The sequence below is a fragment of the Opisthocomus hoazin genome, chromosome 8, assembly GCF_030867145.1.
Source record: "Opisthocomus hoazin isolate bOpiHoa1 chromosome 8, bOpiHoa1.hap1, whole genome shotgun sequence".
Classification (NCBI taxonomy): Eukaryota; Metazoa; Chordata; class Aves; order Opisthocomiformes; family Opisthocomidae; genus Opisthocomus; species Opisthocomus hoazin.
The window spans coordinates 58,460,373-58,485,435 of record NC_134421.1 but is presented as its reverse complement, the minus strand read 5'-3'; the positions used below and the strand labels follow the sequence as shown (position 1 = coordinate 58,485,435).

At 36.8% G+C, this 25,063-nt stretch overlaps 2 protein-coding genes across 4 annotated transcripts in view; one reads left to right on the top strand and one right to left on the bottom strand.

Annotated features, from left to right (window-relative positions):
- COG5 (component of oligomeric golgi complex 5) overlaps positions 1–25,063 on the bottom strand; it is a 193,519-nt gene that overhangs the window by 141,755 nt on the left and 26,701 nt on the right. The window lies entirely within an intron of this gene.
- GPR22 (G protein-coupled receptor 22) lies at positions 7,397–13,461 on the top strand. 3 transcript variants are annotated; one of them, XM_075429230.1, is made up of 3 exons: positions 7,397–7,827; positions 8,837–9,097; positions 11,842–13,461. In XM_075429230.1, the coding sequence occupies exon 3, from the start codon at positions 11,867–11,869 to the stop codon at positions 13,166–13,168; it is 1,302 nt and encodes a 433-aa protein (XP_075285345.1). In that variant the 5' UTR covers positions 7,397–7,827; positions 8,837–9,097; positions 11,842–11,866; the 3' UTR covers positions 13,169–13,461. The 3 variants fall into 3 exon arrangements, with proteins under 3 accessions (XP_075285345.1, XP_075285344.1, XP_009932058.1); XM_075429229.1 differs by having other exon boundaries at positions 8,837–9,895; XM_009933756.2 differs by lacking the exon at positions 8,837–9,097.

The window sequence follows — 25,063 nt, the reverse complement described above, 5'->3', positions numbered from 1 at the left end:
AAATAACTCACATGGTTTTCTTGTTGATATGTTGTAGCAGTTGCTATGTTCTGTCTTCCACATGTCCCCCAGGAGCTCCTAACTGTATTTGCAGAGTTGCTAGCCCAACTAGCAATATGGAAGCTTCTCACTTTGACAGGTACCGGCAATAATGCAAATAACATTCTTCCTCTTTCCCACTCCTACTATGCTTTCTAGCTCCTATCTCTGCAACTCATTCTACCTATACATTTTAATTCATTAAGTAGCTCATCAGGGAAGGCTGCTGAAGAATTTGACAAGGTTTTTTCTCCATAAACATGTACTTGCTCATCATTCATCGGTGTAACAAAAATGTCTTCACCAACCACTTTCAATTTCTCAAGATTTTATTAGTAAAATAAAACCTAGGTTTCAAGCCTAACAACTGCAAAGCCACTTCCAGACATCAACCTCACACGAAGCAAAACAGTATTCCCTTCCTCTGACATAAAACACTGACGCTACTGCTCTCAGCCTTCCCCCAAAAAACAGCAAATGAGAACATATTTCATATGAGCCCTGGTTTGCTTCAGTACTACAAGAAGTGATTTCAAATGCAACAATTACACAATCAGGTTAAAAACACTTTAGGAGATGTAAAAAACCAAAAAACTACAATTTAGGGACAAAAATTCTTGATATCTGAAAGCTTCATAGATAAAATTAGTTCTTCATATGCATGCATATGCATGCATTTTAAACACAGTTTAGGTGTTTATTTTAGACTTGAGAGCTACAATGCGTACGCCTAAAAAAAACAGAAAATATCAAGGGTATCATATTTCTATTCCATTTATCCTCTTAAGAAAGTGAGAGAGATTTTTCAACAATCAATAAAAAAAATTAAACTATATTACAGACACAAATTATGGAAACTACTGCACCAACAACAGAGGAAGAAAGAAAATAAACCAAAGATGATACCAACACAAATCTAAATTTAGATCAACAGACACATCAATCAAGTAATATTCTTTTTAGCAGAGTAAATGGTGAAGCAAACAGACTGCACTAGCTTAGTTCAATTTCCTTATTCTTCTGCATTTATCATTATAGCCTATTACTTTTGAACTTCTCTCACACATCTTTTTAAAGACACTACATAAACAGATTTTCTATCAGTTTCTCTGAACAACCTTGTAAAAATAATAACTCAAGAACTAAGGCGGCAAAGAGGGGAAGACAGGGTACTTGATCATTAAAAAAAAAAATCAGACAAGAAAACACATCATACTGCACATCAGTTCTCAGATTCTGAGAACTTCATGTGAGGAATACCACCACTATCAGACTGACACAAATGACATCCTAGATTTGAACCGAACACAGGAGCTTGACAGATGGTTTTAACCACTCACAGCAGTCCTTCACAACTGGGGAGGGCAATCCAACTGCTGTCTGCAGGTTTTGCTTTGGTGACTGAAGAAGGCAAAGTCTGCTCCTGTCACTGCAGTTATATGGAAACAGGCAGTTACTGAGTGCAGTGACTGAACTTTGATTTTAATGGTAGTAAGCCTACCGGATCCTCTTCACGCACTTTTTGTAGCGCTTCCAAACCAAATCAGCCAAGGGGCTAACTGAGCAGACTGCAATGTATGAACTCGCCCTGGCAGTAACCCTCACACTGTGGGTGATCTTAACAAAATTAAAGGGACACAGTCTATGCTGTTGTGTGTGTATGCTATTCATGTTGTGTTCGCTCTCTACTCACAGGGCAATTAAGATGATAAGACACTCATCTCAATTTCAGCTAGAAGAATTCTTGATACTAGGCACGCCATGTGAACACTGTCTTAATTAAGAGAAAATCATATTGCCTTCCTATTTTTACAAATGACTAGAAACAAAGTCTATCCAAGATCTCTGCTGAATAAACAACTCGAAAGAAGATCTTCTGGTTTTCTTGTTTTGTTTTAAACTAGCAATTCCACTTAAAGGATATTACAGCAGGAAGGTGTGTAACAAACCCTCTGCTTCAGGGGTTCGTAACAGGGTAGCTAGCGCTGCTCCTCCTGCTGCCCACCCCACATACTTTGCCAGGTATGGCTTCCACAGCATCGAAGATCTCTGACAGAGAGCCCTGAACCAGATCCTGAAGTTTAAACCCTGTATGTTAGGTTCAGCTACCTCTGAATCCAATCCACTGTAATAAGCCAGGCAGAAAGCTTACCGAAACATTTATACCGACGCCGTTCTGCCATGCACCCAGCACAGCGCTAACATGAGCTTGGACTTGGAGATGCCAGGCCATGCATCAACCCAGTCAGAGAGCGCAACACTGAAAACTTCTTCCCGCATACAAAACATTTTGGTGAAAGCAAAGTAAGCAACCACCTGGGACTTTAAACCACGAGGCGGTATTTCCTCATTCTACAGCCACCCAGTGTCAGCACTCCAGCTCCATCACTCCACAGCTACCGAGCTAGACTACCTTCCAGTTTATGGAACCAGCATTCTTTCAGTCACTCTTTCACAAGCTTAAACAATGTGAGCAGGTGGCTTTTTGATTTGTAGGTTTGAAGCGATACAAAAGATATGGTGTCAGAACTCCAAAAGCCTTTCCAGAATAATGAAAACCTTCATTAAAATTTAGAACTAAGAGTATTTTACAAAAGCAGAAATATCTCAAATTCTCAGAATACTCAAACTACAATTTTAATGAAGGAAAAGCTAAATTTACAGCAATATTGCAATTTTTAAAGAAAAATAAAAAGTTAATCTATTTAAAATTTTGCTAATAACTACTACAAGATACAGCACCATTCATTGTGAATGTTTATACTAGACGACAAACCATTTTCATGAAGAAAAGATGGAATCAGACTGATGTTGTTGAAATTACGATTAAATTCACCAGCCATACTTCTGTCCGGAGGATAACTGATATTCCTTTTCTTTTTGTATAAACTAAAATACTTAAATAATTGTGTAATAATGCACCAGGACCATGATTTAACGACATCACTAAACCAAATTTACTGTTGTGGTATGAAAAGGATGCCCTCTCTATATATGAGCGATAACCAGCACTGGTTCTGTAATTCTTCTTTGTTATCACCTCTTTGTGCAAAACTAAAACAAGATACAGTTTCAGTATTAATTGCTCAAGGGCATTCTGTAACTTACACATTTCCTCATGAGTACAGGAACTCCAGTGCTGAAAAGGTCAATAGTTGAACTAACATGGAATACTACTGAACAAATAACCTACGCCCAACGATTACAGAAAACCAAACGAATCTTCTAAGACATTCTTATTTCATAGCATAAGTAGGTAATTTTTCCATACTCAACCCAACCTAAATAAGTCATTATAAAAATAACAAAACAAAGAATGCTGCATGGCATCAACAATCAGAGAGAAAAGAAAACAAACATCAAGGATAGGACACTGAATGGAAAATTAATTTTGTGGATGTCAGTCTTTACTACAGAAAAAGAATAACAGTCTTGTGTCAAAAAGAAAAGACTGCATTAGCATCAGAGTCAGAACAGTACTTATGTACAAATTCTAGCAGAGTTTTTGTCATCTATTCAGCATATGACTCTTAAACAATAATAAACCCCTTTACAACTGGAATTTGTGTACTGGACAGGAGTCAGATTTACACCTTTTCAACATTAAAGCATGCTGCAGCATGATCCAGGCCAGCAAGTCATAATTTCAGTATCAGGTAAAACAGAACACTTTGACAAATCCAGCATAACAAGGGCGCGTCAGTACAATGCCCAAACCCGAACTGCTACTATCCACTGTTTATTTTTCCTTGATACTATACAAGTTACTGGGTTTTCAACAACATTCTAACAAAGTTCTTTGCAACACACTATTAAGGAAACTGAAACTAAGATGCAATGAGGTAAGAAACATGTTTTAGATATGGATCACAAGCTGCTGTAACAGATACAAACACTAAACTATCCACAAGAGCTATCTCGGATCGGGCAACACACTGCCCGGTGTAGGTAAATGCAAGGTACAGGAGGATCCCTCCAGCTTGAATTGCGTGGGTGCACCATGTAAATAATCCTGAAGAACAACCCCAGGGCGAGACATCCAAAATCACCCAATATTCATTTTCAAAAGCAACTTAAGCTCTACAGAGATTATGTGTCACTGAAAAATTTGTACCAGTTAGGAGCCCAAGCCTCTTGCCAATATGAGAACAGATGACATTTTTAGACCCAGAAGCAGTAAATTCTAAATAGCCACTAAATGAGCAGCAAGATTCAAACTAGGAAACAAGACGTGCAGCCCAAAGAAAGAAACGGAAAGCGCTGCTGAAGCAGTCAGGGGAGATAATAATAGAAACTTAAAAAAGAATAATGCCGAGAACAAGGGACGTAAGCAGACAGTTTCCCAACTGTGCCATTAAAGATCTTCATGAATGTGTCTATTCCATAACACCTGGATGTTAATACAGTCTGTGGCAGGTTTATGTAAAACTAAACCCTTAAGCTCATTAACATAATGCTAAAGCTCCAAAATCAAGGACTCTGATAGAAAACATCAGAACCAAGTCCTTCATTTGGCCCTGCTAGACCTTAGGAGCCTAAGGGGTCTTTTTAACAAAGTAAGCTTCTTTAAGAAATTGCAGTGCAAGAAGCTGCATTTGGGGTGATCTTATCAACTCATCAGCAGAGTTTAGAGCTCCAGATCTACAAAAGATCTACCACCATTTCAGAACACAGTACCAGTCAATGCTAGGGCATGACTTCCTGCGTGCCAAAAGTAAGGCAGCAGATAAACGATGGAAGAAGACCAAGAAATGCACTACAACTTCCAAATTTTTGGACTTCCTGCTCTCAGCAAAACATAACAACATACTCTAACAGACCGTTACGACTCCTGAATTAAATTTAAAGTACTACAGGGGTGTATGTGATGGCAACTGCAGTTATCTCTACCCCTGTGCACTCAGCACCTCTTTACATGCACATGCCTCTGTTCCCTTCCGCTCCACTCTGCTTCACGCTTCTGCCTCTCTGCCTTTATTTTCTCCCCACATCAGACCCAGCAGCCTCAAACCTTCACAGCTCTATTATCTGTCACATTCTGGGTCTCCCTCTCCCCTTGTGTTGCCATTCTCAGTCCATAAGACCCTTCATAACCAACCTCCCACTTCAAGACTCCTGCTGTTCCCCAGTATTTCTACCCTCTCATTACCCTTTTACCCCACTTTTTACTCCCATAAAACCCAAAATGCCAGTCAAATTATTTCTCTTCCTTTCTGTACTGATATAGAAACAGGTATAAGAATGGCACATTTTTCTGTCTGTGCTGGGTTTCTGCACATGGCTCTTTTTGCCCACTCTTCCCTATCTACCCTTTGAGGATGATGTCATCTGTTCACACCATCTTAACTAGCATCTGCACAGCAATGGCTCGTAAGCATGTCTATCCATCCACCTACTCCTGATTGCCTCCATATGGTACTGCTGCTTCTCTTGATTTTCTCTCCAGCAAACTTAAGCTTGATATGTTCACAACTCAGCTCATCATTCCTCTCAAACACTTTTTGCAGATGAAACTTTTGCCATTATCACCTCCTGTAATATAGGAAGTCTTTCATGACCCCTTTGCCTGTGTTTGAACCACAAATCCATGTTATATCCAAAATCCCGTTACCACCTTCCTCCATGTATACGTCTTTTTCTTTCTAACACTACAGCTCATCCAGTATCTCCACCCTTGTTCAGGCACACACTGAAGAATTAGAAAGGTAGATGGAGATTCATCTGTTTAAATTTAGACAGGCTTCCCTACTTATCCCAAGTCATACTGAAACTGAAGCAAGTAAATCTCTTTAATATATTAGTATTTACGCTTTCATTTCAGGAATCCTCTTTATCACGTCACCCTTAAAAGCTATGCTGGTATCACTGGTTTCAAGTGCTTAGGAGGCAGACGATACAGAGACAGCTCAACAAGCTCCATCAGTCGCTATTCAGCACAGCCAGCTGGTACCTAGCGATCTTTGTTCAAAGTTGCAATCTTTATTTAGTTATTTTCTGAACATAAAAGAGTACGGAATAGGAAGCACTCTAGATGGATATGTAGTCATTTTAAAAAATAAATAAAGTATTCTGTTACCTAAAGATAAATAATATATTGGAAGGCTGGTTGAGGGAAAAAGTAAAGAGAAGAAATACAGACATCTGTTACACAAATGCATTTTATAATTGCATTAAAAACTTAAAAACAGAGGACCCCATCAAAATTTGTCCAAAACTGCCATCTTAATACAGCTGCTTGTGCAAGAATCATGTCCTAACATTCAGTACTCTATCAAACTTTTTAAAAAAAAAATCTTTGAAATCAAGGGCGGGGGGGGGGGGGAAATCACAAAAAGCCCCAAACCCCACACCTATTTGAGATTAAAAACTACCAGCAGAACATTTTATACCCAGATATTCTTAAATTACTTGCTTCAGCAAACCAAGTTTTAAAAAATGTTATTTTGGGTTGTATACCGAATTTATTTCCGAGGTTTATTTTAGTATTAGTACTAACTAAAACTGACATTGCGCTACACTTCTCCTACTCCTCACTATGTGGTTGTGAGTATTGTTTATACTGATAGAACAGATTCAGAAATAAGCTACAAAACAAAAAAGTGGAAATGAAGACACCCCCCTCCCCTGCAAAGTGAAGGTCAGAAATATCATGCAAGACATCCTTACAAAAACCCACAAAGTCTCTAGCAAAATTCATGTGGAACACAGAAGGTTTCTTCCATAAGTTAACATTTCAACAAAATTAACAACCTACACTGTTATACATGCATTGTACATGGTTATGGACTATAAAAATAATTTTTTTCTGATTCATTAATTAAACTGAATTATCAACCCATTTTAAGAGTCTGAATAATCTCTGTGAATCCTAACAGAAATTTTCCTAACATACATGCGGGTATCACCTTGTCCTGAATATAATTTATTCAAGACAAGACCGAAATGTTCACTTGCATATAAACATATCAGGTGAAATTCAGCATGGCTCAAAGAGGCAGTTTTATTTCAGAGATGTTCTTAGGACCAAAAAAAAAAAAAAACACCACTCCCAAAAAATCAGAAATGGTAAGTAGGCAAATTCAAATATAGATTGTTTGAAGCTTTTTAAGTAATAAATGTTTAATCCCTTCTTGTGTGTGTGTCATGTGGTTTCCAGCGTACACAAAGTAAAGAGTGAAAAGGTAAAAATAAAACTGGCATACCCTTAATATATTCCAGAATTTATAAATCATTTGTAAATGTAGTCCTTTTATAAAAGAATCCTTATATAAATCGGGGGGAGGGAGGGCATCAATCCCATATATGAAGCACAATTTAAGACCAACATCACTGACCAATCAAAATTAGTGAATGCACTGCATCTCTCTGCAGTGAGGAGAAGCGACAAGGTAGGCTGTCATTCTGCAAAAGCTGCCCGTCGCAAGCTTTCCTCTCAGAAGCACTGCTTTTCTTTTTTAGAAAGCTTGAATCTCAGTGGTGTCTCTGGAGACAAGAAGCCTTCAGTATGTTAAATTACTTTCATTATGTATTTTCAGAAGCTTATTGATTCTACAGTAGGAAGAGCGGGAGACTGCAGCAGCCTGTAAACCAGAACTAAAGCAGTTGTATACATTAGCAGTATGCTGAAACAATGGCACAGTACAGGCACAAATTTTCATTAAGGTCATTTTTTGAAGATATGCTTATTACCCTCTTTCCCTTCTACTCTGCTAACAAGTGAACAAAATGAATCCTTCCAACCTGGAACTGCTTCACCTGCATCGAGAATTTACCAAATCTTTAGTGGAGGTAAGATCTGTTCCTTATTATGGTATGCAGAATAAGCAACATTTAACAAAAAAAATTGGAGAAAAAAGGGAAGAGATCAGATTTAACTTACATTAAGCTCTAGAATCTTGGTATATTTGAGAACAGGAAATATTTCAAATGCTATTTTCCCCTCCCCATTAAAAACACAATAGTAGCAAAATGTTATTTTGTATGAAAGTCCTGTAGAATATTAAGAGCCTGTTTTGTTCGTACAACATAAAGACAGTACAGTTTAAGCTAATACATTAAGGGGGGGGAAAACAACACATAATGCAACAAAGAACATTTTTTCCTCCCTCTGCAGTATTTCTAAATATTGGCAGTTAAATATGTTACAGATTTATTCAGTTACTCTTTGAAGGATCAGATAGTCTGTAATTAGTGTATACTTACTGCTTTATGAAGGTTGGCTAATATGACTAATCTCTGCTCAAGAAATCCCCCTTTTTTGTTGCCTTTTTTTAAACTTATTTCTTTCATTACCTTGCACATTCAAGCCATTTATTAAAAACACAGATTTGCCAAACATTTATTTCAAGAAAGGAAATTATAACAGTGTGTAAATTAAACAAAAACTTATTTCCTTTAAAGCTCATTGACTTTGCTCAATTTCTCATTAGAAGAAAAGAGAGTTTTATGTATAAACTACCTGCTCACAAGAACTCTAAAACTATATTTTCCAGCTCTAGTCACAGACACTCTACATCCAACAGTTATTGCTTCTAGTTGGGGTTTTTTGTAACCTGCACTATTCGGAGAACAGGAAACTTGTCCAAAAAACCGAATTCACGTAACTTGACAGAAGAATGACATGATTTTACTAGCAAATAGTGAGCGCACTAACTGGTTTTCTATGTAATCTGTAAGATCCAATTTCAGAGATCTTTTATTCATGAAATAAGTGATATTAGAAAATATATTCTTGCATTACTTTATTTCAAAATTATATGCCCTACTTTTAACCTTTTTTTTTCCTCCCCTTCACAAGGGCATGCAGCAACTAAATCAGTTTTACAACTGACAATATGAAGAATGCAGTTGACCGGGTATCTTTCTAGCTGTATGACCTACAAGCAGCAGGATGCATCACTAAAATGTATTCTTAAGACATAAAGGAATTAGAAACAAAACATGGAACACACTTGTAGTAGCATTTACGTGCACGCCACTTCAACAATATACATGGAAGACTAAAACATCTGCTCACATTTTCCCTAAAAGAAGAGTGCAATGATTGATTACTAAAATGGTGAGCATTTCTTAAAGAGGGATTTATAATTTAAAACCAGAATTGTGGAAACTACTGATGCATGAAGAAACAATGAAACATGAATTCCCAAAAGGAGAATATGCCTACTTCACCAGCAAGCTGAATAAGGGTTTAACCAAGCTTTTTCTATACTACTGATTAAATAACTTATTTGTCATAATGACTAATGGATATTTTTCTCTCAATTTTATGGTCTGTTATGTATTCTCCTTAAATGAAAATAAACTAAATTAGGTAACTCCTGGTTACTCTCAAAGCACATGAACTGGATTCTGTGATGTATAGCAACTCCTTTGACTAAGCCATCACTCAAAAGTAATGAGCAGGAATATTACAGAAAGAAATACGCAACCATAAACTAAAGGATGTCTACACACACTCTGAACAGAGATCAGATTTTTTTTTTTTTTTTTTTAAGCCTGGAAAATAAAAACAGGCTGCTACAAAATGCAACAGGGGGAAGAAATTAGCATCACTTAAAAGAAGGTTTATTTGTTATTGCTGGCTTGAAACTCAGAACAGACACGCAGAATATGCACTGATCTGTAGCAGCATCTCAGACAATTAAGAAGTCCCCATGTTTAATCAAAATTTTTTGCTGCTGAAGTGCTGGAACAAAAAAAAGAAAAAAAAACCTGCAAGGAATGAAATAAGAGCCCAGCTACCACTTGGTTTCCAGGTTACAGTGCATGTCAAATACCTGTCAAGTGACACCATGTACCAATTTATGACAAGCCGCTGCAATGATACGAAAGGCCCTTGAGGCACAGAGAACAGGTAGGTCAGCAGTTGCATGCACCCCACCTCTGCTCAGCGCTCGCAAGGGGACAGGCACTGTCCAGAAAGGCGATGCATTCGGTAAACGAGCTCCCTGCCTTGACGTTGCAGCTTTTATTTAACTGAAATTTAATCAATGCACCAAGGAGGTGATGTTTAATCTAGTCATAAGACTTAGCACATCTGAAATTTTCTGTTTTCACAAAATTTCTGTTGGCATAATGTTAGAGATAAGATCATCATGTGTTTTAGCAGATCTGCTTTTGATTTCCTCCTGGCTTTTGCTAATACAAAAGAACTCCATTTATCCGGTAATGCATTTGGAATGGCTTCTTAAAATCCCTTCCAGCCAGGACAATGTACACAGACAAAATCATATTCCTGAGGGTTAATATAAACCTAATAGAGGTTGCCTAAATTAGAAATTAAATAAAGCTTTTGAAATAATTCTTGTTTCATTTCACACCTGAGACTAATACGTTCTAATTCACATCTTTCATATTTAAGAGGCACATGTGAAATAACTGTTGAAGCATACCAAGAATTTTCATCATACAATTTGCAATTAACAGTATTGTGCAATTGAGGCTTTGCAGAACTGCAGATGAAATCTATTTGCATATTGTATCCCAAGTGTGCTTAATTCATACTTTCATTTAAAAAGAGCTCATTTTTGTTCACCTTAGTGCTACCCATTTTTAATGTATTCAGAATGGAACAAAGGTCCGCATTTAAATTTATTCTCATGCCAAGTACGTCCCCTCTTAAAATTAAAGCTACCTAAAAAAAAAAATCACGTATCATAACAAGAAATCAAATAACCTCTCTTTTATTTACTCATTTCACTACAAACTCAAGAGCTGGCTGACAACATAAATAATATAAACATCAGGTATTACATGCAGATGCTATATTTACAACCTATCAGCATGTGTAAAACAAAGCAGATCAGCCACAAAACAAAAAGTCTCCCAGATGTAATAAATGTTACTTTTTTGGATCCTCACTTATTCCTAAGTCAAACATGCTATATATAAATATGCTGGATTTAATTGCACTTTGTATTAAAAAAAAAAAAGAAACCCAAACCCAAAACTCTGAGGCAATTTTCTTTTTAAGTATTATTTTTTAAAATTGCTCCTTTAAATCTATTCTGGAATCAAATTAAATACTCTTCCATTCCATGTAGGCACTGATTTATTGAAGAAATGGAATATTCAAATCAGAAAAATAAAATGTAGTATTTTTATAATAAACTCCATTCCCCCATACCCACATAAGTTTTGCATGTGAAATTACATATACTTCTATAAAATTGTTGTAGTAGTAAGTTTCATACATGTGGATGCGCACAAGATAAAAGTGAAGTCTTCAAGCTCTGTAAAAATCTGATGAACTACAGAACTTCAAGTTGCAGTCCACAACACTACTGCAAACTGTTCATAAGAAAGAAGCTGCTAAGTTACCATGAATATTATGTGTTCTTTTTACAATACATAAACAATAGTGCTCCACACTCCTATCACTTTCTTTTTCCACAAAAGCCTTTTTAAAATGATCTTGAGTACTAATTTGTTAATACTTAACAACATTCTTCTAAAATCACCCTCAACGCAATACAAAGGCAATGCACAAGTATAGTTTATTCAACAAATGGGCCCTTTGTAGAAACCACATCACTATAAAGCAAGCCTTGTCTGCCTAAGTGGAAGCTTTTCACTTTTTTTTTTTTTTTTTAAACAAATCTTGCTTTCCTTTAAAAAGGAAAGACCTTATTCTAGATCCTCAGGCTTTTGAGTCTGTGCCAACCAAAGCTGTAAACATACAGTAAATTAAGAGTTTGATAAGAATAGATGCTTTTCCTCCCTCCTCCTTCCCCAGTATTTATCTACAGTAAGTGTTAAAAAAACAAATCAAATAGTTCCATATTTTATTTCGTCTTTCAGGAGAAAAAACAACTGCAACAAAAGAATGTGTTTCTCCCCCATTCTGGAAGTCAACATGCAGTCTGAATCTAACATTACAGTTCGAGATGCCATTGATGACATCGACACCAACATGTACCGACCACTGTCATATCCATTAAGCTTTCAAGTTTCTCTCACTGGATTTTTGATGTTAGAAATTGTTTTGGGACTTGGCAGCAACCTCACTGTGCTGGTACTTTACTGTATGAAATCCAACTTAATCAATTCTGTCAGTAACATAATTACAATGAACCTTCATGTACTTGATGTAATAATTTGTGTGGGATGTATTCCTCTAACTATAGTTATCCTTCTGCTTTCACTGGAGAGTAACACTGCTCTCATCTGCTGCTTCCACGAGGCTTGTGTCTCTTTTGCAAGCGTTTCAACTGCAATCAACGTCTTTGCTATCACTCTGGACCGATACGACATCTCCGTAAAACCTGCCAATCGAATTCTGACCATGGGAAGGGCTGTGATATTAATGACATCAATATGGATCATTTCGCTTTTTTCCTTCCTGATTCCCTTCATTGAAGTCAACTTTTTCAGTCTTCGAAGCGCAAGTACTTGGGAAAATAAGACACTTCTGTGCGTGAGTACAAATGAGTACCACACTGAGCTAGGAATGTACTACCACCTCCTTGTTCAGATTCCAATCTTTTTCTTCACTGTTATAGTAATGCTAATTACATACACCAAAATACTCCAGGCTCTAAATATTCGGATTGGTACAAGATTTACAACAGGACAAAAGAAGAAAGCTAGGAAGAAAAAAACTATTTCTTTGACCACTCAGCATGAGACTACAGACGTGTCCCACAGCAGTGGAGGAAGAAATGTCGTCTTTGGCGTAAGGACTTCTGTGTCTGTTATAATTGCTCTACGCCGAGCTGTAAAACGGCACCGGGAGCGACGAGAACGGCAAAAGAGAGTCTTCAGAATGTCCCTCTTGATTATCTCAACATTCCTTCTCTGCTGGACACCCATATCTGTTTTAAACACCACCATCTTATGTTTGGGCCCAAGTGACCTTTTGGTAAAGTTGCGATTATGTTTTCTAGTAATGGCATACGGAACAACTATATTTCACCCTCTACTTTATGCATTCACAAGGCAAAAGTTTCAAAAAGTTCTGAAAAGTAAGATGAAAAAGCGAGTTGTTTCAATAGTGGAAGCAGATCCTTTGCCAAATAACGCTGTAATACACAACTCATGGATAGAGCCTAAAAGGAACAAAAAGATTACCTTTGACGACAACGATGTAAGGCAGAAGTGTTTAGTACCTCAGGTTGTCACTGACTAGACTTCAGTATTCACCAAAACACATCAAGCGGAATATTTGAACAAATTGTAGAAAAATACTGCCAAATAAGAAAAACTTTTTTAAATTATTGGCGAGACTGTAAATTTTCAATATATATGTTAAATAGAGTAGGTCTTGTATATTCAGTTCCTTCATTATGTAAGATATATGTTGCATGGCTGTTTGTTAGCGTAACACCATGTGTATATTTGTCAAAAATATTCAAGTCCTTTTTTTTTAGAAAATAAATAGCCTTAAAGAAGTGCAACCTTTTAAAATATTTGTATGGCTCAGTTTCTCTGTAAATATGAAAGAATTGTTAAACAAAAGTTCCACTCGGGAATACTTTTCTAAAGCACTAATTCAACATCTTGCATGATACGGTATTTTAAAATTTAATTTATAAACAGTATTAATCAGAGATATCCCAAATGCTATACAGCTACAACTTGGATACTTTTTTACCGCATATTTATATAGCTACTTATTTCAAATTTCTCCACCATGCACGCATAGACAAAGCCATTTACGTGATGTCCTTCAAGTAATGGTTCAGAATCAGTTCATTTTGACGGAGGAAAAAAAAATCACGTTGGTCCAAAAAGTTACAAGTCTTGCATATACAATCTCAGATCCACAGTTCCTACACAGAAAATACACAACTTTGAATAATTACATAGGAGGGGTGGAGGGGGTAAGGGGGAAAGACAGGCTAAATGAAGGCAAAAACCACAGACAGAAAAAATTATTGGGCTTGACGCTAAAAGCCAACCAACCAGCAAAGCCATTCCTGTGCAAAGGCTTAGATTTTTCACACTGAAGAGGTTTAGCTAGACCTCTAGTGTGACATGGGGACCTTTTATACAGACATTTTTCATTCATACCATCTATCTAGACCGACAGATATGGCTATCACTTGCACAGCTAAAGTAGAAGATAATAAGTCGAAGATAATTTTCTTGCCCTTAACTTCTGTATTATTACGACTCCTCCTTCGATGATGTTCAGTTCTAGTCATGCAACTGCTCTGTCACAAACCAATCACCAATACCGCTAGCTACCCTATATCTGTATTTCCTGGATGGCCATGGTATACCATCATTCTACATCCTCTTTTCGTATTTCATCTTATACCTTCAATGAAGAATCAAAAAGCCTTAAGAAGCCATCATCATCCATTGCACTGTAAGCAAGAATTAAGATATTCATCCAAACAAAAGTCTGCTGAGTGGTTTGCACTATCCCATGCTTAAAAAATTAGTAATTTCAGTCAACAGTGGCTACATTCATCGACTTAGTTACCAGTCATGGGGAGGAGGGGGAAACAAAACAAAAAATTGCAAAATCAGTTAGCATTATTTCACTGGTCTTGTTATATAAACTGCTCAGTGTGTCACCAGCTACCAGCATAATTAAAAGGCTAATTCTCAATAAGTATTGGCTTCTATAAAACAAAAGAAAAAGTAAAGCACATGCTTGAAGCACTTATCTAAAGTTGCATATAAAAAAAAAGTGTGATTTTAAGGGAGCAAAAAGTTATTGTCCATTACATTGTTAAATTATTAACCATATATGTACTGCCAAAACCATTTTTGTGGTTAAAAAAGAGTGCAGTATTTATAATGTACCTTAGTTTACTTAGGCTCATGCCTTAGCTTACCAGCACAGAAGACTCAAAAAAAATAATGCTACAGCTCCATATTCCACAAAGACCAGCCACTTACAATCATCCAAATTCTACCGGAAGTTCTACTATCTGATTTATAATAATCCGTTATCTGAAATTACTGTGTGATATATGTTCAAACATAATTTCACTGGCTTTTTTTCTAAAAGCTAGCTCAACAACACCTGCATTCAACTGTACCCACTTACAGTGTTGATTTCATCCAAGCTGTTCCTAGTTTCCTACAAGAACTGAAATCCTTCATCTTATCTGAGAGGTTGCACGGGGGAAGTAAACTTTATGGGTTTACGCAATAAGCTTTTTTTTTTTTTTTAAATCCTATATGATCCAATTTTATCACTTCAAAAACATTCTTGCAGGAATAAGCTCTTCTGAAAAGAAACGTGCCCAAAAAACCTAAGCAGGAACTATTACTTTTTCTTTTTTATAACACTTCTTCCTTTCTCTGCCTAGCTATCCTCTGTATTCTGAATACCAGAAGGAAGAGAGAGTGGGATCTCTAGGGTTAATGGCATAATACGATTTAACTGATTACTTATCTTCCAATAAAGAAGATTTCTTTCTTAAATCAATTAAAAATACTATTCAATTATTTAAAAAGAAGAAAAAAAGAAATCATAATGGCCACAACACATGAATAAGCTTACATCGTGTCCTTATCCAAAATAAGCATTTAAGAAAAGCTTTCAGACCTGAAAGCTTTCTTGACAACATGCCTTACTTTTTAAAATTAAATAAACCCTCAAGAACTACACATTTAGTGTTAAAAGCTCATTCATTAGAAAGTCAGATTCAATGAAGCAGTACTTCATAACAAAGAGAAAATGCAGCCCAGGAATTAGTCAGAGATTAAGTCAGGCTTTAAAGGCTATGTCGATCACAGTCATTGATGGCCTTTAAGAATATAAGCAAGTTCATTTTTACATTTACTATTCATCATCATTCATTAAACAAAGAAAAAAAGCACTTATGCTGGAGTACACTTCGAGGCCTGCAGAATAAAAGTCTGCATAGAGCAGGGAGTAATACAAGTAAGAACATGTGCAATCCAATCTACATGCAGGAGTCATAAAAGAGAATCATACATGATCTGTACCACAAAGACGACAGACTTAACAGAAACAAGGCAAAATAAAGAGTAACTAGTGAAGGAACACTGTATACCCTACAGACACAGAAGAGGATTTCAGGAGGGATATGAAGGTGTGCCGTGGGTGCTTGACAGACAGACTAAAACAGAACACAAAAATAGGCAGCATCACTGGAGAAAAAAGGGCAAATATATGCCACAGTATTGTACAATAAGAAGCCCACTACATTCTTAAAAATGATCTCAATACAATGATTCATTAGTTCAATTACATTTCACACCACTCAAAGGCAAGCAGAATTGTACAGGACACTAAAAATATTAATTCCAGCAAATATATCTCAGAAACACAAGCAACCGCCACCAGTTTCCACAAGTTCCCTGTCCCCAAAGTATTAGCTGGTATCCAACTATGTTCCATTTTAACCTGAAATGCATTTTCATTTAATTTTAGATTGTAAAATTAGGTTAGCCCACACTAAAAATACAAAAGAGCCAAGTACAGTGCCAGTATCTTAGAATATTCAAGAAGCACACCTTAACACACCAGTACATCACAAACCAGTGAAACAGAAATGTAAATACATCATAAATATCTAGTTTCAAGTCAGCAACAATTTTTATGGATTGCAAAGCACTGCTACACAGTCAGAAGCTCTGTTTACTTCATTAGTGCCAGGGGAATAGGAATCACTTCAGTGATTTCTAAATATATTAGATTAAAAATGCAAGCATCCGGATACATATTAGATCAATACACCTCTCTTCCTTCATTTGTACAAAAATACACGCACGTACATAATACATAATTATTATAGATCTATATGCACCAAAAGTGGAGTTCAACATTAGCATCTATTTTATATTTATATGGAGGGTTTTTTGGTAAGAGTATCTCTGAACCGGATAGACGTGTACTATGCCCCACAACGCATATACTTAAACGCCTTCTCTTCCCCACCATCACCTTTTTGTTTTTTCTTTTTATTTTTTAAATGACATAATACATTCAAAAAGCTATATAATTTACCTGGGCACAAGGAAGAATTTTTCTGCTTTTAGCTGTTATGTATATCATATTGCAATGCACATAATAGCTCTTTTTCAACACCAATGCATGTAGTAGTCATCAGAATTCTTTAATAGCTGAACATTTTATTGCTTCTGCAGAAGAAAGTGTTTTAATTACCAATTGCCATTAAACTCTTTTAAAAGGATAGAATACAACTTCTTCAGCAAAGTTTCAATGTAGTATTAAAAAATATAGAATACACTAACTTACCCTTCCTTCCCTCATCGTTCAAACAAAACACCTCCAATATATAGCTAAGGACAATCAGCTTCTGTCTTAAATCCTTCCAACTTTTTAACAGCCAAATTCCACTCCCACTTCGCACATTCTGCTGTAATATCACTGCATTTATTTGTCTTACACTAACAGCAGAGAAGAATCTGACTCTGTAATTACTTTCTCCTTCTTCTACTACGTCATAGAATAATTGTGCAATTCAAGAAGCAAAATTAAACACTGGGTTTGGGTTTTGTTTTGCTGGGGGATTCTGAAAAATGAAGAAAAAAGAAAAAACCCACAACAACGGACTAACAGGAAAATAAAAATTGACTCATACCCAATAAGTGCTAAAAAAGAAGGATGTGAAGTAGGTGGAGAGTACAGGTCAAGGGGAAAAGGGCAGAAGGGGGAAGGAACTGCTGCAAGGCAGCTACAGCCATCAGGACAGAAAGGTGGAGGGCAACATGGAAAGAATTCTAACTTTATTTTTTAGGTTATAACAAATAAAGATACACGAAGAACTTGCCTTTGAATCATTGAGTATGATATGTGGCTTTGCCAAAATTGCTGGGAGGAGAGGGGAGAACGACAGGAACAGCAACTCCAGAAAAGGTCTTTGATTTAACAAATTATACACAGAATAATAGACAAACCGAAGGCGTGCATTATGCTACTACCTCTTTTCCTAAACTATACATTTTACCAAGTACAAAGTACATACAGAGTACATGCATTCCATGAACAGACTTTAATTATTTTTGTCAAGTAACAAATTGATGGAGAAATATCATCAGACGTCTTTATGTTCTTTGCTAAAATTACACGTCAGTGCTTATCATAAACTGAGCCAGAATGGAAGAAATATCTTCTTGTGTATTTACTTCACAGATCTCTGTATCAGCTGTTTACCTATTTTACAAAGAAATTCTCGCACTATGAAAACAAATTCAGTTGAAATAAAAAAAAAACAGAAGATTTACAGTGAAAGTTCCGTAGTAGGTACAGAACCTGAAATTATTAAATCACAATTTATTTTTTACAGTTTGAATTAGTTACATCCATGGAATACAGGCATTTCTATATCCTCCTTCTGACTCCTGACACTGCGCAGCTGGGCAAGCAGGCGGCAGGCTGACGGCACAAAGCTGTTGGCAAACAGCATGCCCTTGTTTCCTTTCCAAGCTGGGTCTTTGGAAGCGCACTCTTGGTTTCTGCTACCCTGCTATGATCTCTAACTTCCTACCCTATCTTGCAACAGTTTAACTTGATACCATATCTGATAAACAAACCAGTGCCACTGCTGAAACAACATTATTGCTGTAAAGTCTGTCACTCTGGCTATGTCAGACTGTTTTTAATGGAGGAATATTAGCACAGTTTTACTTTCAACTGTGTTAGGATCTCTCTCAATCTGTCGTGAGATTTCACTTCACATTAAACTCAAATTAAACTCAATTAGTAGGGCAAAAAAAGGGACAATAACTGATGACAACCTATTGCAACTCTGTACAATGGTTTTCTTCCAAATATTTTTTCAATATATTTTTCATAAATACCTGTCACAAGTAAACAGAGAAGGAAGATGGGAGAAATAGGAAAAAAGGTCAGCTTCCCATGTTAGTAAATTGTTACAAATATCAGTGATGCTTTGTGCACTAGGTTGCATCTACCAGTGTGCTGAAAACGTGTATAAGGAAAAAGAAAACAGGAAAGGAACACTATTTGCAATGTATGTATCACCACAAAACAAGAGGTGAATTCGAGCCCTGCTGTTGTAAAACACCTTAACAATAATGAGGAAGAACTATTATTCCTGCTAACAGCTCTAATAGCTAGTAAGTGAGGCCTATCAATGAATGAAAACAAACAAAAGATGTGAAAAGAATTTGTGGGCAAAGCGAAGGTTTTAACAAAGTTATGTCGTTCAATAACAATAACAGTGGCTTCCACAGACTAAATCCTAACTCAAAAAGAACTCTCGTGGAAAACTAATTTTTTGTGTTTTGACAAAATACCACACCCCTGCACATATACGGAGTACAATATAGCTAAAATAAGAAGATTTAGCATATGTATTTCTTGCTACTTAAATCAGTCAGTAAGATATTTAATCAGAGATTTTTTTTCAGATACAACAGACTTTCTAGCAGTATACTTGCATGGAATAAAAACAACAAAAGTGTTACTTGAATTACAAATTCATCTTCTGAACCGTTACCAAGCAAACATCAAATCATAAGAAATTTCCAAATTGAGTGAATCACTTCATTTTCTATGTTTAAACGGGAACAAACATTTAAGTTTAATAATTTTAACCATATATGGTTTAGATATTTGAGGTTATATGCCCACAAATACAAAACGGAGCTACACAGCTCACCTGCAGTCATATCAAACATAGATAAAGCACAAAAAAGAGCACATGAAGACAAGTTAAAGACATCATTTAAAAGATTAATGTATTCAGAAGCTTCTGACAAATCTTGCTTCAGTTGTACAGCTTACAGTGCAGATTCCAGAAGCCATTTAAAGTGGAATAAAAGTGAGAAACTTTTGATTCAGTCACTGAGACTTTGTTATGCCCCAATTTTACTTCAGTCAAAAATCTCAAGTTTCTACTACATCTTTAGTTTGCAAGTGGGGTCAGCTAAAACTTGGGAGGGGAAATCTTCAGAATTGTACACAGTCTGCCATAGAAACAGTATGTTCTCAAAACAGTAGGATGTTCTTTCTCTAATGAGGTTAGGTCTTCACATCTTTCCCTGAAATGACATGACAAAAGATACCGGACCATGCTGTTCTTCAGCTAAAGAGCATCTACCTTTAAGATAACAAAGCCAGTAATCAGATTTGGTGCCTGCGAGCAATGAAGTTCGGACCCGAACAGGAAACAAATAAAAAGACTGGACTACTGTATTTTTTAAACTATAACTGAGAAAAGTCTATAAAATTACTGATGAAGTTAATATTTGAAAATCATGTGCATGAGTCAGGAGACAGAGAGGAGAAACTACTCCCGTGGAAACCGCCTATTTTTAAAGCTGTTTCCTACGTGCAAGAATTAAATCTTACTCTACACTACTTAATAGTTTGTATTATATAGAGCAATACCTTCACTGATCTTCAAGGTAAGGCAGAAATGACAGTTACAGGAAAACTGCCTCCCATCCAGGACCTGAGCAAAGATTAGACTTCAGTCTTCTTTCCACAGCTGTTCGGTTAGATTTTTTTAACCTGAACCGGCTCACACTTTAATTAGAAATGTACAGGATAAAATTGGTTATTATGTTTATGATTTGAACAACCAGTATTTACTTGAGGAATTACAACAAAATTGTGTACACAATCTCATTTTTCAATTATTTTATACTTCTGAATTTGCCAGGCCTTATTTTCCAGTCCTTAACTCTTGTCATTTCTCTTCTTGCTAATCACACAGCCCTTCCGCGACCCTTTATTTTCTCCCCATGAATGCATCTCTACAGTCTTAATCTTCAAGAAAAAGAGCCCATTTAATCTCCTACTGTGACATGTATAATTGCGTTTATTCACAGGTATCCACAAAACTATGTTTTTATCTGTACAGCACAACTCCCTACACCAACTGCAGAAGTACAAATTTGCCTGACATAGCTGCATGAATGCTAGAAACATTGCTAAAGCAATCCCAGCATGGATGCAGTCCAATTCCAATGCTTTACAGAAGTTTAGTACCATTTTTTCATATTTGTAAAAAGAGATCATACCTTTTTCTTCTTTTAAAAACAGCATGTTATATGTACATGTTGAACATTCAAGGTGCTTTGCCTATTCACAGCTGCTTCACCTCCAGCAGTCTGCCATAATCTGAGGTGTACACCCATAGAAAACTACCACTACCTTACTTACTGCTGTTCCTCTCTTCCAGCTCCCTAGTAACAAAATTATCTACCAAGAATGTAGAGCAACTGTGAGGTGAGGAGAAGATGGCTTATTCAAATACTTACTTAGCGGAACAATACCTTAAGGGAGACTTAAGTCATCTAAATTGTAGATTATGCACATAAAATAAATCTATAATGCATATACACAATTTATTTAATCAACTAAATAATCAAAACACACAAAGTTGTTTGACAACACATATTTCCCATAAAAATGTAAATGACTATCACTGGTTCAGCTTTACAGCCCTGAATTCTTCTTTCATAGCATCACAGAATCAGAGAATCATTTAGGTTGGAGGAGACCTTCAAGATCATCAAGTCCAACCGTTAATCTAATACTGTCAATTCCACCACTAAACCACGTCCCTCAGCTCCGCATCTGTTTTTCTACAGCAGCTTTGTGTCTGACTTTAACAGAAATATCCTATATGTCCTTCTGAATGCTGGACCACCAGTCGGGCTTTCCCCTCCCTATTCAGTAAAGAGTTACAAACTTACAACATTAGTATATTTGAATAACATCCTGCTTAGTTATTGTTGGATGACAAGGTATCCTTACTTTATGGAAGAACAAATTACACTGTCTCCAAAGAGAAAGGAAGAGCATTTACTGAAAAATCTTCCTATTCTGCATCTTTATGAACAATCTGGAAACCTGCCTATTAATAACATTACTCCATGATAGGTGTTTTTCTGGTTCCTGCCAGCCACGGATTTTTCTGCAACATTTTATAGTTATCATAGCTATACTCTACACTTGTAATGCATTCAGTTGTGTTTATACATTGCTTTCCAATCATAGTTGTTGTCTTTGCTTTGTCACCATGTTAGAACAGGCCTTTAGCGAGGACTACCCTCTTTCTTGATTGCCAAAAAGCCAGTATTTCACAACCTAATATAGTCTTCTCAGTAAGCTTTCAACTTTCAAGTTTGTCTAAATACATTTGTTCAAACTCCTGAACAGAAGATACTCTGCGTCGGAAAATTAACTCTTTCAAAAATGAAACATTAAACACTAGGTCTACTCTCAGTTTGCCCCATGCATCATGATCTGCTACTCTGGCAGCAAGTGGCTTCCAAATCCAGTAAGTTTATTTATTATAAGTGAATCCAGAATAATGTTTCTGTCAGTTTGTAATTCCTGTCAGAAACTGGTGATCTTTTACCACTGGCCATAGAGGACAAATACTCTGGGGTCCTGACACCATTCTTCCACATATCTCAGAAACGTGCTTAGACAGCAATGCTTCCATTTTTCTGGTTTAATTCGGCAGGTTGTTAAAGTAATATCTTTTGGATTTTGTGAGCTGGCTCTCTGATCTATGTACATTTACCGATACCTCCACTGTAGTTTCTCATTCTGTGATCCCCAATGAAATTTTCCAGACGTGATTTGCTACCACCATTATTTGATCTTGTAGTGAGCATTCCGATCAAACGCCCACTTCTTTTCCTTGGTGATCACAAGTTACTTGTCCATTTCATCCATTTCTATTCTCTCCCACTCTGAGTATTTCTGAGTTTGATTGTTCAAAAACAAACAAAAAACATGTTTTCTTGGACACCTACACAATACTGAAGTGCTATTTCTGAACTAACCATGTTGTTCTTCAGTACTACTACCGGGTTATGCACTAATAAATGCTTCAGTCCCAGCAGAAAGGAAAAGATCAATATTACGAACTACTTCTCAGCGTTATTTCCTTGACCACTAAACAACTGATTTTACCAGTGGCCATAGATAAACAAAGGAAGCACACATCCTCCCAGCCACCCTCAGCCAGCTCCCCTGGGAAAAAAATATGTGTGACATTTCTCCACACCCTCCCGCAGGGAAGTGATCAGCTGTTGAACTCCAACCACTGAACTTGATCACCTTAGTGATGATTACTCTGGTTCTGAGAGAACTAGCCTGCAGCTTACTGTTGAATTTCCAACTACATAAATGCTCAGGAAAGAAAGAGGAGAACTGAGGAAGTTATAAATGCCAATTCCTACCAGAGCTTCAGACAGTGCCTACACAGACCTGCCCGAAAGGTAAAATCGCCATTTCCTTGTAGAACCTCCACACAGAGCAGAACCGCCAACTAGATCCGCGCTCTTTCAGATGTGTCATTCTAGCTGTAAATGGTGTCAGACTCCACAGAACTGAATTTTTCCATACTAGTTGTTAGTGTCACTGACTTGTTTGTTTGTAATAGGTACTGAATCCTAGCTCTTAACCATTTACTTAAACTTTTATACCTATTGAAATACACCACTCAATTTAGAGACTCTATCTCTCTGCTTTGCCAATACCCCTGCATTCAATTATTATTTTAAATTATGTAATCCAGCTTGCCTTTCTCTTCATGAATATACACAGACACCTGTGAGTAGATACTTTTTTCTTTGTTTATGTAAAAGACACTGGAAATTATCTCCAAACTCTTGCCAGCTATTCCTACTCTCTACAACGCGTTGATAATTTACAGGATGAAAAAAGATAACCTTTCATAGATCCACAGCTAACCTCTGTCTCTCTTCCCTTCTCTCTCAGTCAAAAGTACTCATCTTTGGTGTGCACAATTTTGTTTTTTAATTAATACAGACTTTTAAAGTCAGTGCACAAAAAATTCAAAGGTAGACAGAGCTTGCAGATATCTTTGGGTCTTGATAACTTTTGTCTGTCACCTGGAAACAGATATCCATAACTTTCATTTCTACCTTTCATTACATAGTTCTATTTAAAACATGTGACTACCCAGTAACAGCATACTTTGTCTCAAAACTCAAAGATGCCCTAAGATCTGTACTAGTTACATAATTATAACTGTTTCAAAGTACAAGAACAATAATCAACTCTGAAGTTGTATTTATCCTGTATTTGGCTAAACACAAGCATTCATAACCACAAGATTATCTGTGTTACTAGTTCGTCCAAATCCTTTTGTATCTCCACTCTCATGACACACTCTAGCTAACAAACACAAAGCTACTCTTCACACAACTAAAATTACAAAGGGGTTAAGCAAAAACAAGGTCCAAATACCATTACTAGCTGGGATACCATAGTTCTAATGGGGAACAAGTATTCCTTAACAGCAAAACAGAAACAGGTTTGGTATGATTCCTCTCTGCTCTATAGGGATACTTTCAGAAGAGAGCAGAAGGGGAACTTCGCAATTAGAGAAACAGAATGTAAGCATAGTTTTCAGATTTTAGTCACAAGTTTAAATTCACTAATTGCAAAACAAACAAGCAAAAATGGGAAAAACCCCACCTTATCAAGACCTGGCCTTTATATTTAAGCTCATTAATGAGAAAAGACAGCATAGTGTAATTACCAAGACCTTCTTCCAAAATTTCCCTCTTCCATCACTCCCTTCTGTTCTTCATTTCCAACCAGTTCCTCTTTCAAAATTCCCAAGCCCCTACCCAGGTGGGACTATAAACCCCAGCTACATCCTCTGGCTCTCACAGTCCCCGACCATGTGATACACTACCAAAGAAGATGGAAAATACTGTAGTTTCAGTGCTTTTAAGAAATAAGCAGTACCAGCTGAATCTCAGACACAGAACTGAATGGGCTACCAGGGCAAACACTGTCTGTGCCTCGTGCATGACAGTACACAGGAGAGTTTAAATGCGTATTAACTTCTCAGCTGCATGACTGGTACAGCTACTCTGCTGTCCTGACGATAATTCTTCTACTAGCAGAAAACACTTCCTGGTAGTCCATCACAGCCCCCCTTCCCGGGTCCTTTCCCTTTCCCCCTCCCCTTCCTTACCCCCAGACCCCAAGGGTCTTGTCCACTATCATTTCTTTCCCATTGGAGTCCTCCAAACTGCTAAAGGCAAATAAATCAAGAGCTGTCAGGCCCCAGATTTTACCCTGTACCTGCTGAAGCTTAGCTCAGTG

Bases quoted from the DNA above. Each gene is read 5' to 3' on its own strand.
- GPR22 (XM_009933756.2), top strand. From the start codon at position 11,867: ATGTGTTTCTCCCCCATTCTGGAAGTCAACATGCAGTCTGAATCTAAC.